This window comes from Squalius cephalus (assembly GCF_949319135.1).
Source record: "Squalius cephalus genome assembly, chromosome: 5".
Lineage (NCBI taxonomy): Eukaryota > Metazoa > Chordata > Actinopteri > Cypriniformes > Leuciscidae > Squalius > Squalius cephalus.
Genome location: NC_137126.1, coordinates 48,557,038 through 48,575,382, shown reverse-complemented (window position 1 = coordinate 48,575,382; position 18,345 = coordinate 48,557,038). Strand labels below are relative to the sequence as shown.

Sequence of the window (18,345 nt, the reverse complement as noted above, 5' to 3'; positions counted from 1 at the left end):
GCATCTATCCATCATAACAGTGCATCTATCCATCATAAAAGTGCATCTATCCATCATAAAAGTGCATCTATCCATGATAAAAGTGCATCTATCCATCATAAAAGTGCATCTATCCATCATAAGTGCATCTATCCATCATAAAAGTGCATCTATCCATGATAAAAGTGCATCTATCCATCATAAAAGTGCGTCTATCCATGATAAAAGTGCATCTATCCATGATAAAAGTGCATCTATTCATGATAAAAGTGCATCTATCCATCATAACAGTGCATCTATCCATCATAAAAGTGCATCTGTCCATCATAAAAGTGCATCTATCCATCATAAAAGTGCATCTATCCATCATAAAAGTGCATCTATCCATGATAAAAGTGCATTTATCCATCATAAAAGTGCATCTATCCATGATAAAAGTGCATCTATCCATCATAAAAGTGCATCTATCCATCATAAAAGTGCATCTATCCATGATAAAAGTGCATCTATCCATCATAAAAGTGCATCTATCCATGATAAAAGTGCATCTATCCATCATAAAAGTGCATCTATTTATGATAAAAGTGCATCTATCCATCATAAAAGTGCATCTATCCATCATAAAAGTGCATCTATCCATCATAAAAGTGCATCTATCCATCATAAAAGTGCAGGGTGAGTAAATCATGGGCTAATTTTCATTTTTGGGTGAGCTATCCCTTTAAGTATTGCTGATTTGCATCAGAATCAGAATAGATCTGTTCATGTGTTTTTTTTTATTAAGTTCTTAAAAAAGAGTTGATTTTTGCCAACAAATTTTAGTCGGATTATTCTGTTCTGTTCTGTTCACGTTCAGCTGGATGTTTGTAATAGTTACTAAATATATAACATGATTCCTCTGCAGTTCCCTCTTTGGAGTTCCAACAAAGTTTCAGTCAGGCTTATTATTTTATTTTATTATTTATTTATTTATTATAATTTTTTATTAAATTAAACTTTTTTTTTTTTCTTAGTTTATTTTGCATCACAATCAGATTAGATCTGTTATGACCAACTTTCTGAATACATAACATGATTCCTGTGCATTTGCTCTTATATTTCAGCTCTCAGTTCCCTCTTGCATTTTCATTATGATGACTTATGTCTCCGCCTGCAGGAGATGTCATGTACTGCACATAGCCAGCATTCACTGAACAAACACTTTTAAGTACATGGCATAAAATTGAAGTGTGAACCTGGCACAGAACCTAAATGTGTCTCACAGCAGGACTATTTAAGTGATCAGCAAAACACGATGATTGATCTCCTCCGTGTCTGGCTCAGGGTCCTGTGGGAGTCAGTGAGTTTGAGCGTCTCCTGAAGGAGTCTCAGAAGGAGGTTCTGCGTCTCCAGAGACAGCTGTCGGTCTCCTCCACCAGAGATCAGAGCAGCGCGGCCACAGAACACACTTCAGAGAGACAGGACAGAGATGACAGGGTGAGTGCCGGCACAAAACATGCCTGTTTCCCAACACTGAGCAAAAAATCACTCTGTGATATGAATATAATGGGATGTGAATATGAACATAGGAATGTTAATCTATGAAAGACATCAGTATTTTTTTTATTCAATATTATTTTATTCATAACTGGTCAGTCTTTTATATTATTTGTTCTAGAGCTGATTAATTTCGAGTACTCACTTAAAAAATATCACGTGGTTGTGTTGATTAACCGGCAAAATACCAGAAGTGGCGCATTTTACAGATGAGAATCCATGAAATGCATTATTAGACCGTTTTCTAAGGATGCACAATATTAAAAGCATTTAAAATGCATAATATAGCATAGTGCTATTATGAAATCATGAAAGAAGCGATTAATTTAAATAAATATATGCGCTGCTTGTTTCAGAGTGAAGCGTGGCGCTGTAATTATTGCATGCGTGAATTATTGCATTGCATGTAATTATATACATGCGTGCAGGTTACGTGTTTCTTCAGCGTCTCAGAGTGTAAATACTGCTCCTCATGAACTCAGTCTCTGCGTCTGCCGTTTGTTTGGGTTTCCAATAAACATGCATTTGGAAATGCATATGAAGTCTGATGCGCTTTGTGTTTCATAGCAAAGTGTTGCACTGTTATCGTTTACATGCGTCTCACACTCCATCTCTGTATATGCTGTGAGTTTGGTTTGCTTATAATGTTCATCTGGAAAAGCAACATGTGCCATTTCACCAGATTTGTGATGTAAATCACGTATAAACCTACGCTGACACAGGAGAATACATCAGTATGTTTCTTTTTAGCTCGTTTAAGTAATTTTGTAATTTGTATTAGTTATTTTTTTTTATACATTTAAGTTTTTTTCAGTTGCCATCTTGCTGAAATAAAATAAGTTGTTTTTTAATATATATTTTTTCTGTTATAATTTTTTTTCCATATAGTTTTTTATTAATTTATTTCAGTTTTTTTGTACTAAATGAAAATGAGATGTGTTGCTTTGAAAACTAGCTGAAATAAAAGTATTTGTATTTAATTTTATCTTATTTCATGTTTATTTCATTTCAATTAACATATATATATATATATATATATATATATATATACAGTCGTGCTCAGAATTAATCATACCCCTGGTAAATATGATCAAAAATGGCTATAAAAAATAAATCTGCATTGTTTATCCTTTTGATCTTTCATTCAAAAAATTGGCAAAAATCCTAACCTTTCATTGAAGTAAAAGAATTGAAATTGGGGGGTAAATCACATTATGAAATAAATGTTTTTCTCCAAAACACGTTGGCCACAATTATTGATACCCCTAGAATTTTTTATGAATAAAATATCTCTGAAGTATATTCCCATTAATATTTACCTGTATTTAGCACACCAGGGTGACTAGGAACATGAAATTGTCCAGCTATGACTTCTTGTTTCACAGGAGTTTAAATATGAGGAAACACAAAGGCCAAATTCCCTTAATCATCCATCACAATGAGTAAAACCAAAGAATATAGTTCTGATGTGCAGCAAAAGATTGTTGAGCTTCACAAAATAGAAAGTGTCTGTAAGAAAATATCTATTCTAAAGAATTGAAAATCCCCATTTTGACCATCAGGGCAAAAATTAAGAAGTTATAATCAACTAAAGATGTTACGAATCTGCCAGGAAGAGGACGTGTGTCTATATTGTCTTAATGGACGGTGAGGAGGAAAGTTTGAGTGGCCAAAGACTCTTCAAGGATCACAGATGGAGAATTGCAGAGATTAGTTGAGTCTTGGGGTCAGAAAGCCTATTAAAAAAAAATCAAACAACCCCTACATCCCCACATGTTGTTTGGGAGGGTTTCAAGAAAAATGCTCCTCGCTCCTCCAAGAACAAACTCCAGCATATTCAGTTGTCAGACACGACTGGATCTTCAGACGGCACAGGGATCTGTGGTCAGATCAAACTAAACAAAGAGCTTTTTGGCAGCAAACACACTAGATGGGTTTGGTGAACACAAGGATAAAAAGTACCCCATGTGTACAATTTAATATACCATTGGATATTTAATGTTGTGGGCATATTTTTCTGCTGGAGGTCCTGGACTTCTTGTTCAGATACATGGCATCGTGGATTCTAGCAAATATCAACAGATAAAAAATCAAAACCTGACGGCCTCTGATAGAAATCTTATAATGGGCCGTGGTTGGATCTTCCATCAGGACAACGGTCCAAAACAAACATCAAAATCAACACAAAAATGTGTTAGGATCACAAAATGAAGCTTCTGCCATGACCGTCCCAGTCCCCTGACCTGATGAGTGGAGTGAACTGAAGAGAAGAAGCACCAACATGAACTTGTGAATCTGAAGGATCTGGAGAGATTCTGTATGGAGGAATGGTCTCTGATCTCTTGTCAGGTGTTCTCCAAACTCATCAGGCATTATAGGAGAAGACTCAGAGCTGGTATCTTGGCAAAAGGAGGCTGCAAAAAGGTATTTAATAAAAGGGTATCAATAATTGTGGCCATCGTGCTTTGGAGAAAAACATTTATTTCATAATGTGACACCCCCCCCCCCACACACACACACACTTTCGATTCTTTTACTTCAATGAAAGGTTAGGATTTTGCACATTTTTTGGATGAAAGATCAAAAGGATAAACAATGCAGATTTATTTCTTACAGCCATTTTTGATCATATTTACCAGGGGTATGATTAATTGTGAGCACGACTGTGTGTATATATATATATATATATATATATTATTTATTTATTTATTTATTTTTTACAGTTTTAGTTAACTGTAATAACTCTGGTCAATGGTCTCTGCTAAAAGTGTCACAGAAAATCGTTTTTGTGTGAAATTATTATAATTCAAGAGATGTTTGGGAAGCAAATTTTAAATTTTCCCGTTCTTCCCACATTGTTCATATTATTCTTTTGGAGTCTTTGCTTCACATTCTGGGTTGTGAAGCAAAACCAGTTGAAACCACTGGCCTACTTCACACTGACCGTCCTGGTTTAATCCGCTCAGTCCACTGGTAAACTGTTGTAATGCTGTTATTGCTCAGCCGTTTCTCCGTGCTCTTAAGTGTCGTTCATTGATATAAACGGGAATCTGGAGGATTCTTTCCTGGATGGAGTCACTTCCTCTGTGAAGGAGTCGGGATTATTGTCCACGTGTTTATGATGGGTCTGTTCCTCTGGGGTTTTTTCAGGGCTTATTGTGTTTACACTGAAATGAATGATGTTTCTGCTCTTATGTAATGGACTACACCATAATCTGTAATACTAGCTAATGAGCAACTCTATATACTGAACCCAACACAGTGTGTGTGTGTGTGTGTACTTGTACAACTAGCTTTTTGAGGACAAAGAGAGTAAAGTGAGGACATTTTGTCCGATCCTCCCTTTCTAAGAGCTCTTTAAGGCCTGTTTGAGGGTCAAGACTTGGTTTTAGGGATTAGGATATAATTAGGTCAAGGGTAGGTTTAGGTTGAGCTGTGATGGGTAGAGATTGTGTCAATGAATGTCCTCACAATGATAGAGTGGATATATGCAGTGTGCATGTGTTCGTATATATACTTTTGTGTGTGTATATATTTGTGTTCATGTGTATGTGTGCACATGTTTGTTTGTGTGTGTGTGTGTGTGTGTGTTTATGTATGTGTGCATGTGCATACGTGTGTTAGTGTATGTGTATATATGTGTGCGACGTGTATGTGTGTGTGTGTATGTGTTCATGAATGTGTGTGTCTGTATAGCCCTTTTCACACAGCGCGTTGATCCCAGGAAATTGCCGTAAAATTGTTAGAGTGCCTTCTGTGTGAACGCAAACACGTCCCAGGATTGATGCCGGGATGGGGACCTAGTAACATTGCCAGGATCAGTCCCGGAACGCGCCGTGTGAACCAAAGCCAGGACCAGTTTGTAAGGGGTGTGTCGTAGTGATGACGCACGGGCCGTTCTACAACCTACTCGGCAAACCCAGTGGCGCTACTGGGGAGTATGGACTCGTCTTCCTGTAGAAATGACGAAGAGTTATCAGCAGAACTGACATCTGACAGGAGTTATCACATCCTGACGTCACGTGTCTTTATGGGTTGTGTGTGAACGCACTCACAGATTCTGGAAAATCACTGGCAGTGTGAATGAACCAAAATCAAACCATCCCGGGATAAATCTCTGTGTGAAAAGGGCTTATGTGTGCATGTGTTCATGGATGTTTATATATGTCTGCGTATGTGTGTGTTCGTGTATGTGTGTGTGTGTTTGTGTATATTGTGCATACATAACATTATGACTTTCTGCAAAGCTGCTTGGAAATGCAAAAATTGTGAAGCATTATGCAAATAAATTTGTATTGACTTTTTTTAGAATTAAAGTGCTCAGATTTCTTGTAGAATCTATTTGTACAGTGGATCTCAAAGCTCTTTCCCATTTTACATGTGTTTTTTCCTGGTCTGTGACGGAATTGTTTTCTGAAACTGCAAAATAGCACCCGGGAACGTTTGCGCCGGAACACGCCTCCTCTTTTCGCTGAACCGCCCCCGGGAGCGCAAGTTCATTCCCTAATTTACCAACGTGCGTCTGTGGAGGGAAAAGTCCGCTGTGCGTCGGGTGCAAAATAGGAATGATACATGCGTCGCTGTACAAAGTCAATTGCGCTGGGTGCAAGATAGGGCCCTATGTTTCTTTTTTGATTAGTTCTGTTTCTGTTTTATTCATAGAATTTATTAATATTTTCCATAGAAATTCTGCTGTTTATTTTGGATGTGAAAGTGCTTTCCCATACACCAATTTAACACTCATCTCTGACTCGACCAATGACGCGAGTTGTGGGCGGAACTATCTGTTATGCTGACCAATGGCAGTCAGAGGGCGGAGCAGAAGGTGTGGTTTGGGAAAACACTCACAATAGTGGTGCAGAAAATATCAGCTTTAAGTTCTTATCCGTTCATTATGCATTTTTGTGAGCTAAAGGCTTCTACCTCAGTGCTTGAGGTTAGTGTGTGAAACGTGTCCAAACTTTTGTATATCGCAGAATTTGTTTTGCATATTAACGGATAGCATGAAAATACATCCAATTTACTGACTATTTGAAGTTTCAATCTAACCGTCCCCACCGTCTCTGTAAAGCCGTCTCTGGATGAGAACGCCAGTACGGGTAATCTGGACATTTGCGACACACACACACACACACACACACACACAGGGAAAGAAAGGGGCCATGTTGTGTGCGCTCTAATCCCCTTTGACAGGAGAATGGTACGGTCCCATAATCCTCTGCCTGTTGCCCTGGTAGCGTTGAGAGGTTTTGGATGGTAGCTGCGACTTCGGCCCAAAGCGAACCAAAGATTCCCACAGTCAGAGAGCGGACACTTTTCTTTCCATCAGCTCACAGGAGAGGGGTAGGTGTGCATGCGTGGCAGATTCATCTTCATACTTTGAGTTGTTGCAGAGATGAACGGGTTGTAATTGCATGAATGTCGTAATGATGTAACATGCATGTGTTATAAGAGATTGAGGAGTCTGTGTGCGCGTGCCGTCAGTGCGGGACAGATTATAACACTCACCTGTCCTGTCATTGGCAGGCAAGCGCTTGCGTATGATTACGGCCCTCGGTGACAAATCATATTGCATTTGTGCACAAAATGCATGCGTTATTGTGCATAAACACAGAGCTGCGGGAGAAGAGGCACTTTTAGGCCTAGTTTGGATGACGCTTTACAAAATTTGGTGTTTTAAAAGTTAGCCAGATGTTGGAGTTTGGTGCCAAATGGTGAGACCGATTGCAAACGCAAAAGATGCATGACAGACAAAGCTCTCAGTGTCAATGCATGCGCTATAGAAGAAAACCAGCGACAGGCAGGCCAATCCATTAAGGTGCTTTTTAAAGAAGTGATCCAGTTACCCGTTTCAGTAGTCCACGGGATTACAGCAATGTGCTTATAGCCAACACAGGCCGGCGTATGGGGTCGAACCACAGGCTTGATCAAATACAGCTTAAACCCGAGGCTTGCTTTCAGATCGCTTTACTTTCCTGAGTTAGAAGTCTTAGTATAGGATGTTCGCTTTACAAGTGTTAGCTTTAGCCACAGGCAGGCCCAATATAAGGCATCAGTGACTTATAATATCAGTATGAATGCTCTCATAACTATATAGTTCATGCATTTTAGCTTTGAGGCTACTATTACTGAAAGTTGACAAACTTCTTGCAGATATGCACATTTAAACTTCCAGGAACATCTTGTTCAGTTGTGTCTGTTCGACCTGTCAGTGTCTAGCCATAGCAAGTAGCATGTGTTGGTTCATGGCCGAGACTTAAGCAAGATCTTTTTTTAATATAATTACAAGCTCTATCACTGTTCAGCTTTATTTCTATAGCGCTTTATACAGTACAGATTGATTCAAAGCAGCTTTACAGGAAAATGATGCATTTCGGCTGTTGTTCAGCTGAACCAGTTCACTGGTATATATTTTTTTACCCTATATTCACATGCAGTGTCTTTTCTACCCAGCGTTTCCCAACCGATAAATATTGCATCTGCATGTGTCTGGCAGTTTAATTAAAAGTGGACGCACAAATCTGTCATTATACGGGTGTTTCGGGGACGATGGAGTGAGAGCCTGGTCAACTGGCTAGACGCCACCTCTGCGCTTTTACTCGTTTCCTTCAAACGTCAGATCATTTCATGCATTACAACTCCATCGCAAGCTGTGTGTGTTTCAAATGAAGCATGAAAGGCAGAAGCTCAGCCGACTAAAGGAGTTTCAGCTCAAACAACACAAACCACAAACTTTAGAAGAAGAGTGCTACATTCACTCTACAAACATAGATTTTATTTCTGTGTATTTCTTCATTGGATTAAACTGAGCTGAATAATGACACTGTAGAGCTGCATTTTTTTTAGGTTCACTTATAATGTTAGAAAGATTTTTACATCCTAATTTAGAAGTGATATGCTATTTTCTATCCTATTTTTGACCCTCTTTTTGAAACACTCAGATATGGAGGTAAACGCCCTCTGCTATGATTTTGTAAAGCATATTAAAATAATTTTCAATGTGCCAGCCATTACATGTATGCAATTGTTTTGAAAACTTCCGATGTTGAAATATTCAGCCATACTTCTTGGTAATTGATCAATTTTATCTATTTATATTCCTTATGTATTTGTGAGGTAGTATTGTATTTTATCACATTAAATCAGTGTTGAAATGAAGACGCAACAGAAATGCGTTTATCTCGTTACATAGTTGAAACATTTATGTGTATTACATATGCTTTATAATAAGTTACCACAGTTATAGTTGACAGGAAAACTCACAGTGTTTTGTGTAAATGAGTTATGAATGAACGTACCGTCATTTGTTGCATGTCGTTCTTATAATTATCGTTCATCATTTTCAGTAAAGTGAAGGTAAAGCGAGTACATATCAAGCGATCTGTAACAGACAAAGCAATAGTGAGACATGGTAAAAACACTGGTACTGTGTTTCGACATTACTGTCAGATCCAATGTAGTCAAACTTTTATTTGTGTATCTTGCTCTTGTATTTATGCTGCTTTCATCGGAAGTTTCCTACTTCCCACTTCTGATGTCGTGATTACGAGCTCATCGCATTCAATTTTTGACTTGAGAGGCTGTTCATGTCCAATTTTTTTTACTAGGAAACTTGGTTATGATAATTCCGATAGCATGTGAAGGCAGCATGACCACTACATGACATGCTTGAATCAGTGGGCGGGGCTAAAGAGGCAATGACGTAGAAGTGGGCGTCGATCTTCTTCTGCAGAGGCGGACCTTCGCCACACTGTGATGTCATACTGAGTCGTTTTGAGAGCTTGGTTTCAATTAAAGCTGTTTTTTATCTAACGAGGCAGTTTTGACTTCTGAAACTTAATATTTTTACAGCACAATGACCTCTTATGTAAAAATTCAATTCAATTTTCTGCTTGTTTGTCTAGTTTAAAGCGCTATAGAAATAAATGTGATGACTATAATTATCTTCGAGACCTTCATCAGACATTAACATTGTATGATTATTTATTTTATTATTATAAGGCGTATAGTAGATTGTCGACATTTGTGCAATTGTGACACTTTTGTGATTCTCTTCACTACAGAATTATTCAGTTTTATGCATTGCAAATAAGAAATGATGATGTTCATTTTAATTTAGTTTCCATTTTCTTTGCATTTAGGAAGAAAGGTGCAATAAGATCCTAATGACAGTTCTGCTTGGTTAATGCATCTAGTGAAACATGTCAGTTATTCAGGCGTCCACAGATGACAGATTTCAGCCGTATCTGGACTAGCGTGTGATAAGCCTGCAATTAGAGCTAATGAAGCTTTTTTATGCTGCTGATTTAACGGTTTAAGCAGATTTATCATTTTGCATTGCTGTGTAAACTTTAGTTTGCCTGTCACTGTCACTTACATTGAGTATTACAGATTCTTTTATGTATTAAGAATTGTTTTATGAAATCTCATCGGTAATAATGCATTAATAATGCACCTTATAATGCATTGTATGGTCTCATGAATAATTGTAACCACAGTTATAATACTTATCTATGCATTGAACACACCTTTAGAAAGTATAATGCATTAAAACACATGACAAACCACCAATTTTAGATGTAACAAGGAATCTGCAAATATTATAATGCATTTTAACTTTGGTTAAAATTGTTTATGAAAAGATATAATGTGTTATTAAGAACATTATGAATACCTTATAATGCATTATACACAGGGCCAAAACTAACTTTTTGCCACACCTGCCAATGGCCATTGACTTAAGAATGTACCGGCCATTAATATTTTTTTCACCAGCCATAAAAAATAAATTAATCCTTATTAAAGTTGTTTTGAGAAGTAGTTTGATTAACATTAAAAACAGACAGTAGCAGGAATATTAGGCTGATGTCACTTTAAGACCTGGATCCAATATACTGTTACACAAGTGACTGTTTACGTTGACTTAAGAAATAACTGACTATGTATATGTGACCCTGGATCACGTCTCCAGTCTCGAGTCGCACGGGTATATCTGTGGCAATATCCAACAATACATTGTATGGGTCAAAATTACCCATTTTTCTTTTATACCAAAAATCATTAGGATATTAAGTAAAGATCATGTTCCATGAAGATATTTAGTAAATTTCCTACCGTAAATATATAAAACATGTATTTGTGTGAGTGAATGCAGCACAATCGCCAACATAAATGAACAACTTTAAAGGAGATTTTCTCAATGTTTCGATTTTTTTTCACCCTCAGATTCCAGATTTACAATAGTTGTATCTCGACCAAATATTGTCCTATCCTAACAAACCAAACATCAATGGAAAGCTTATTTGTTCAGTGTATAAATCTAAATTTAAAAAAATTGACCCATGTGACTGCTTTTGTGGTAGAGGGTCACATCTGAGGATACTTGCCAAGACGGGCCTTTTGACATCATTTAGTTTTAATATATCTATTCAAGCGTAAGAAGACATGAAAGAGAGCTCAATTCAGTATTCGCGTGCTGTCTGAGACGTGGATTTCTAGGTGCGCGCTTCGCTAACGAGAAACAAATTGAGTTCCCTTTCGTGTGTTCTTGTGCTTGAATATTTCATTGGTGAGGCTTAAACCTTTGTGACGATGCCTGTCAGCTGTCCCGAGCGTTGTTCACATTCTGTTCACATTCATGTTCTCACAACAATGCATTGTAAGTCGCTTTGGGTAAAAGCTTCTGTTAAATGAATAAATGTAAATGTTAGAATTCACAAAAATATTACCGGCGATTGACACTGTTTCAAATACTCGCCTACACCGATAATTTTAAGTGTTTTATGATGGCACGAACAACTCGTCTCATGAAGCATTCATTGATTATAAGGAACAGAACTATATATTTTGAAGGGGTCATATAATGGTATTTTAAAAGTTCATTATTTTGTTTATTGGGTGCAATAGAATATGATAACATGCTTTAATGTTCAAAAAACATTATTTTTCACTCACTCTACATTATTGCAGCTCCTCTATTCCCAGTCTGTCTGAAACGCTTTGATTTCTCCAAAGCCCCTCCTCCTGAAAAGCTCAGAGTGCTCTGATTGGCCAGCAGACGCAGTGCGTTGTGATTGGCCGAACACCTCGAGTGTGTGTCGGAAATGTAACTCCTCTTATCATAATCACGAGCTTCAGCTTCCAAGGCGTTAATCATTTGCAAACACACAGTTAATAACAATGTCGTTGGTTTTATCATATCAGTTCGAGCCGAGTCGGATTCTGAAAATGCGGATGATCAAGCCGATCGAACTTTGCAAGCAAGACTTGAGCAGAACGTTTCAGTCTTTGTTCATATGCTTTCTTAAGTTCAGGAAGCTGTCCTCTGTAAAATACGCTTTACACAAGCAATCTTCTGGGTTGTTCTGCTCAGGAACAGCTTTATAAATCAATCTTAACCTCTTAAGATTCCTAATTTCATCTGTTTTCCGAAGGCCAAACAAAGCGGTTAAGCTTTAGCATCCAAACACACAGCATCTTCTCTCTTTGTGCATGGCGAGTGTTATGCTAATATTTCGCTTTGTGACGTAGACGTTTGAGGGAATATATGGACTTGGAGGTTCTCTGTTCTCACGTGGGAGACTGTGAGCTTTGCAACTTTGCAGATCTTATATATGCACAAATAGAAACTTTACACACTAAAGGAAAACATTAAAAAGCATCATTTGACCCCTTTAAGTTCATTGCAAAAAAATTTAAAAAGGTTTGAAAAAGTTTTATACTTTAATATTCAATTTCTCTTTGGAGAAAATGGATAGGATAGCCGACAGTTGCGCTGAATTGTTATAATACAATAAAATATCAAACTAGCATTTTTGGCTAAATATTGGTCCTCGTTATGGATCTGCTTCGGTATGTTATGAATATAGCTTGTATAACTGCTAAAGTTTGGTCTGTTGGGCAGTCGGTGAGAGTGTGTGTGTGATGCTAATGAGTGTGTAGTACGGTCTGAATGCTGACGAAGCTGAAGAATGACTCTTCGTCCCGGCTGTGCTGCGTTGGCTCTTTGATCCTGTTACCAGGTCGTGGCTTTGGCCACAGTGGAATAGTTCCACTTAGAGCGTAAGTAGGTATGGCCCCTAAAATTAGCCACTAAGGCATTTGACCCTTAACCTTCTGAGTAAAGACGAGCTGAGACAAATGTCATCTTTTCCCATGACTGATGTTTTCAACAAAAAAAACACACTAAATGACCATTTGACATGAACAGCAGAAAGACAAATCTAATGAAAACTGACAAGAAATGGCAATGTTTTTGCTTTTGAATATGCAGTTTCACTCAGGAATAGGTCACATTATGGACCTAAAAGGAATTGCAATTCATGTCAACTTGAAGACCATTAAGATTTTTAGTTGAACTATTTTCATAACAAATTCATGACACATTTAAACCACGCCCCTCACTTAAAAAATCTTGTCATTATTGTAAAATGTATGTATTTGTTTATTTAAATGTTAATGCATATATCATAATAGTGTTTGTTTCATGCATTTATTTATTCGTTTTTTCGTTTGTTTGAATCTAAAATTCTTTGTACTGTATCTTTGCAGGATTTCTGTATTTTGAAAATTAGATATTTTTGATTCAGGGGTTTGTCATCAGTAATATATGCATTTTCAATGTTGACTTTCTAAACATGGAATAGCGTGTTTGCTGATGCATGTTTGGTTGCAGTTTATAGGTGTTTTACCTTTTTTTTCTTTTACTCTAGGTTGCGTTTGAAACCCCGCCCACAGTGGTAGATGAGGCCCCTGCTAAGGGGGAGGAGACTCCTGCAGAGTGGGAGGAGTCCCAAACAAATGTAAGGCCTGAACAGGGCACAAGCCCCGCCCACCAGGAAGAGCAGACCACAGAAGAGCGTCTTCAGTTGCTGGTAAGAGTCATATGATCACTGAGCTAGAGATGCACGTACACTAACACTGACATCTCAGGCATCAAATACGCTTACATGCACAGATTTTGCACTCCCAAAAATGTCTCAATACCTGAATTCATATGAGCCTGGGACAAATAAATGAATGAAATTCATTCAGTCTGACAAATAGATATACACAGGATTTCCACAGTCATGGAAAACCTAGAAATGATGATGGAAGTCTGATTGCTATTCATGCTATTCAAAGCATTCTTATATGATGTTATTCTTATAAAAGTTATATGATGTCTCTGTAGGAAAGTGAGTTGGGCAAGAAGAGGAAAGAATGTGAAGTTCTTGAGCATGAGGTCCGCAAGAGACAGAAACGATGTCTCGATTTGGTGAGCGTGATTCTCTTTATTTTAATGCTTACAGTGCATGTCTCCTGCGTGTCAGGCTGATAAATCTGTGTGTGTGTGTGTGTGTGTGTGTGTGTGTGTGTGTGTGTGTGTGTGTGTGTGTGTGTTCACAGGAGAACCAGCTAGTGGACGAGCGCAGCAGAAATGAGCACTTAGTAGAGGAGGCAGAACTCCTCAGGAGAAAGGCTCAGCTGCTTGACCAGGTAGACGTATAAAGTTATCATAGAGGACCTAATATGCTTTTTTACATTTCTATAGTGTGTAATGTTGCTGTTTGCGCATGAAAAACCTCTGAGTTCTTCTCTATATCAGAGTCAGTGTTTCTGAACTCCTGAAACACCTCCATTGTAGTCTTGAGTTTCTTCCGGGAACGAACACGTCACAATATTCCTCATTATAATAATTCATATGCAGAATAAAGGGCGGGGCCTGGTTGAGTTAGTTAGTAGTGTGTTAAACTGGTGGTTATGGAAAGGGGCGGGACATTTCCCAAATACACTCGAAGCGCTCAACCAATCACAACACACTGCTCCAGCCGACCAATCAGAGCACAGTGTGCTTTTCAGAAGGAGGGGCTTCATAGAGACAGGAAGTAAACAGAGCGTTCCTGACAGACTGGGAAGAGAGGAGCTGCAACAATGGAGAATATGAGGAAAATAATCAACATTTAAGAAGGAAAACCTGTTCTAGTAGAGCCTGAAAGGGCATAATAGGTCCTCTTTAACACTTGTGTGCCCCTATAGCAGGGCATGTTGCTAAAGTAATTTACCTGCTGATAATTGGAAATTAATTTAAGAATACCAGGGCTGAATCCAAAATCGCCCCCTAAACCCTCAGTACCTGTTCCCTACATTAGTCCACTAATACAGTACACTTGAAGGACTGAATGAAAACGAGGGAATTCGGATGGTTGTTGAGTGTACATTGGCTGTACATTCGTTATTGTGTTATTGAGTGCACTCAATAACGTCCACTATGGTTTCGGACACCACTACAAATGGATGCCTCCTCGAATAATGCCCTTTATGAGGGTATAGGGGACGATTTCGGATTCAGCCCAGGTCTTTAAATTGAAAATGATGTTTTTTATGATCCGCCTGGGTATTAAAAACCATTGTAACCTTATAATATTTCTGGTAACACTTTACAATAAGGTTCGTTAGTTAGTTAACAATACTTCTTCAGCATTTATTAAAGGGATATTTCACCGCTGGAAAGATGAATGTGTATTTAAATTGGGTCATTTATGTAGTAGAAATGTGAAATTATTTTAGAAGTTCGTGACTAGACTAGAAAAGCCAGAATATGTATTTTTGGCTCATGTGGATGAAAGACAACAACTCCCAGAATGCACTTGCTTCGCTGCCCTACGAGGACACTCCCAAGCCACGCCTACCGGTTACAGAGGGCAGTATCGGGAGAAATGATACAGCTAGGCTACTAGTCGACTCGAAACTGAAAAGACGGCGTTTTATCGTGAGCTCCCCCTATGGGCGGGTTGAACACATGCGGGACGAGCTCCTCCTACTGGCTGGAGTCTCTCGCCTCTGGACACAAAAGCCCATCTGAGCGTCATCTGAGGTTTTTTTCCAGACGCACAATACAGAAATCTCTGGTCTCAGGGGGACATGAGGGAGGGAAGCACGGTCATTCGAGAATACCACCGGGTTTCTACTGATACAAAGCTTAATGCTAATCGGTGAAGTCTCCCTTTAATCTTAGTTAATACTACTTACAACATTTACTAATACGTTATTTGTTGTATTTGTTAACATTAGTTAATGCATTGTGATCTAACATGAACAAAAAATGTACAGCTGGATTTGTATGAACTAACTAACAAAGATTAATAACAAATGTATTGCTCATTGTTATTTCATGTTAGTTAATATATTAACTAATGAACCTGATTGTGAAGTGTTCCCATGTTTCTGTAGTCTCAGGCTGAAAATGAGGAGCTAAAGGAACAGCTCTGTGTTTTGAGCGCTCAGCATAGTTCAGTACTGGAGGAGAACCAGCGACTCCGTGCAAAGCTGGAGAACCTAGAGCAGGTCCTAAAGGTAACACACACACACTCCTGTCAGAAACCCCTTCGATAGGCTTCCCCACGGTTTGGTGTGTGACTGGTTTGTGTGGTTGTGTTGTGGCAGCACATGCGAGAGGTCGCCGATCGCAGGCAACAGCTGGAACTGGAGCATGAACAGGCACTGGCAATCCTCAAGTTCAAACAGGATGAAATCAAGCGGCTTCAGCGGGTCAGTCATTAGCATAAGAATTTACATAGCGATGAGTCTCATGTTTGTGCTTCGTTTTCATTAACCCTAATGATCTGTTGACATTGATTCTAAGCGAAATCACATTCTTGCATATTCAGTTGATGATAACACTTTACAGGTCTCATTTATTAATGCATACACTGCCATTCAAAAGCTTTGGGAACTGTACTTTTTTTATGTTTTTAAAATAACTCTTTTGCTCACCAAGGCTACATTTATTTGATCAAAACTACAGTACAAACTGTTATATTTGTGAAATATTATTACAATTTAGAACAGCTGTTTTCTATGTGAATATATAGTAAAGTGTAATTTATTCCAGTGATCAAAGCTGAATTTTCAGCATCATTACTCCAGTCTTCAGTGTCACATGATCCTTCAGAAATCACTCTAATATGATGATTTGATGCTCAAGAAACATTTATGATTATTATTATCAATGTTCAAAACAGTTGTGTAAATTCTTTGATGAATAGAAAGTTTTTAAAAAGAACAACATTTATCTGAAATAGAAAGCTTTTGTAACATTATACACTATCATTCAAAAGATTGGGGTCAGTACGATTTTTTTTTTTTTTTGAAAGAATTTAAAGAAATTACTGTACATATTGATAATAATAAATAAATGTTTCTTGAGGATCAATTCATCATATTAGAGTGATTTCTGAAGGATCATGTGACACTGAAGATGCTGAAAATTCAGCTTTGATCACAGGAATAAATTACACTTTACTATATATTCACATATAAACCGGTTTATATTTTAAAGTGTAATAATATTTCACAATATTATTTTTTGTTTTGTATTTTTAATCAAATAAATGTAGCCTTGGTGAGCAGAAGAGACTAACTGATCGCAAACTTTTGAACGGCAGTGTACGTTAACATTAACTAACTATGAAGAATATATTTTTTACAGCGTTTATTAACCTTTCTTAATGTTGGTTTATAAAAAATACAATTGTTCTTTGTTCATATTAGTTGATAATGGCCCTATTATGCTTTTTCGGTGTAAAATTATATTCGCCAATTTAAGTTAAGAGATTTCAATTTGTCATTTTCCCTACCAGTTTAGTTTTTTTGAAATAGTCACAGCCTATATATATATATATATATATATATATATATATATGAAGAGTTTAGATGCAAAAGCCTCTAAGTGCCATGTGAAATTTTCTTCTAGAATGATCATTTTTTATCAAGCTCGTATATTTAAGTTCAGTAATTTCACTTAAATGACAATTCATATCTGCATTGTATGAACAATGCATGTGCAGTATGACTGCACATGCATTGTCATTTAAGTGAAATTACTGAACTTAAATATACAAGCTTGATAAAAATGATCATTCTAGAAGAAAATTTCACATGGCACTTAGAGGCTTTTGCATCTGAACTCTTCATATATATGATTGAATCACATGGTTGCATGTGTTATTTTGTGCTGAAGAGTGTGTTCTGGTTCCACAGGCTCAGTTTTTTGCCAAAAGAGAACATGAAGGTGTGGTGCAGATGCTGGAGGTGAGTTAGTTTAATGATAGTTTAATCTAACCGATGTGCATTAACTAAAGAGGATGATGAGTGGATGACAGAAGCGGACTGTTTATGATGCTTGGGGTGTTAATGATTGTGTGTTTGTGCGTTGTTTAACTGAATTGTGTCTTTCTCAGGATCTGGTGCAGCTCGTATTGCACAGAGAGCTGGTAGAGTACAGCGTGTGCACTTCCTGTTTGATGTGATGCGTTTCCTGTCTTTCTAAACTGCATCACTGATGGTTGTATCTTCATCCTCCAGAGGGCTCTGTTTACCTACTAGTCCGGTTTATCATTTCAAAGTCCCTTGAGTTGCGGCACACACAATAATGCCTAAACATTAATATTAAAAAAATAAGTGTACTGTAATGGTAATAAAATAAATATGCAATAAATTAACAATGTAATAAATTCAGCAAGGCAATAAGGCAAATGAATATGGTGTTATGGCGCTTTTATCCAAAGTGACTCTCATTGCATTTAACGTTTATACTATATCAGTGTCAGTGAGAATCAAACCGTGATGTTGCAAGCGCTTTGAGTTTGCAGCTCAGATTTTTTTTTTTTGTTGCATGAATGTCCGTGCATTTGTGATATGAGGATAGAACGAAGTATTTCACTCTGTTACCTTGCAGCTTGCTAAAAATATAACTTGATAAACTGCGTTTTGAGACTCTCAGTAGATACTTTCAGCAGTGATGCGGTTCAACAGGTTCTGGATTGCAGCGTTTAATAATCTAAACTAATT

General features: G+C 37.6%; 1 protein-coding gene across 1 annotated transcript in view; it reads left to right on the top strand.

Annotated features, from left to right (window-relative positions):
* Positions 1 to 18,345, top strand: part of tspoap1 (TSPO associated protein 1) — a 149,642-nt gene that overhangs the window by 82,500 nt on the left and 48,797 nt on the right. The window contains exons 8-15 of the mRNA XM_079871835.1: positions 1,303 to 1,455; positions 13,227 to 13,388; positions 13,688 to 13,771; positions 13,903 to 13,992; positions 15,727 to 15,849; positions 15,940 to 16,044; positions 17,536 to 17,586; positions 17,736 to 17,768. Of these exons, the coding sequence (XP_079727961.1) occupies positions 1,303 to 1,455; positions 13,227 to 13,388; positions 13,688 to 13,771; positions 13,903 to 13,992; positions 15,727 to 15,849; positions 15,940 to 16,044; positions 17,536 to 17,586; positions 17,736 to 17,768 (801 nt within the window). The remainder of the gene's footprint in view (positions 1 to 1,302; positions 1,456 to 13,226; positions 13,389 to 13,687; positions 13,772 to 13,902; positions 13,993 to 15,726; positions 15,850 to 15,939; positions 16,045 to 17,535; positions 17,587 to 17,735; positions 17,769 to 18,345) is intronic.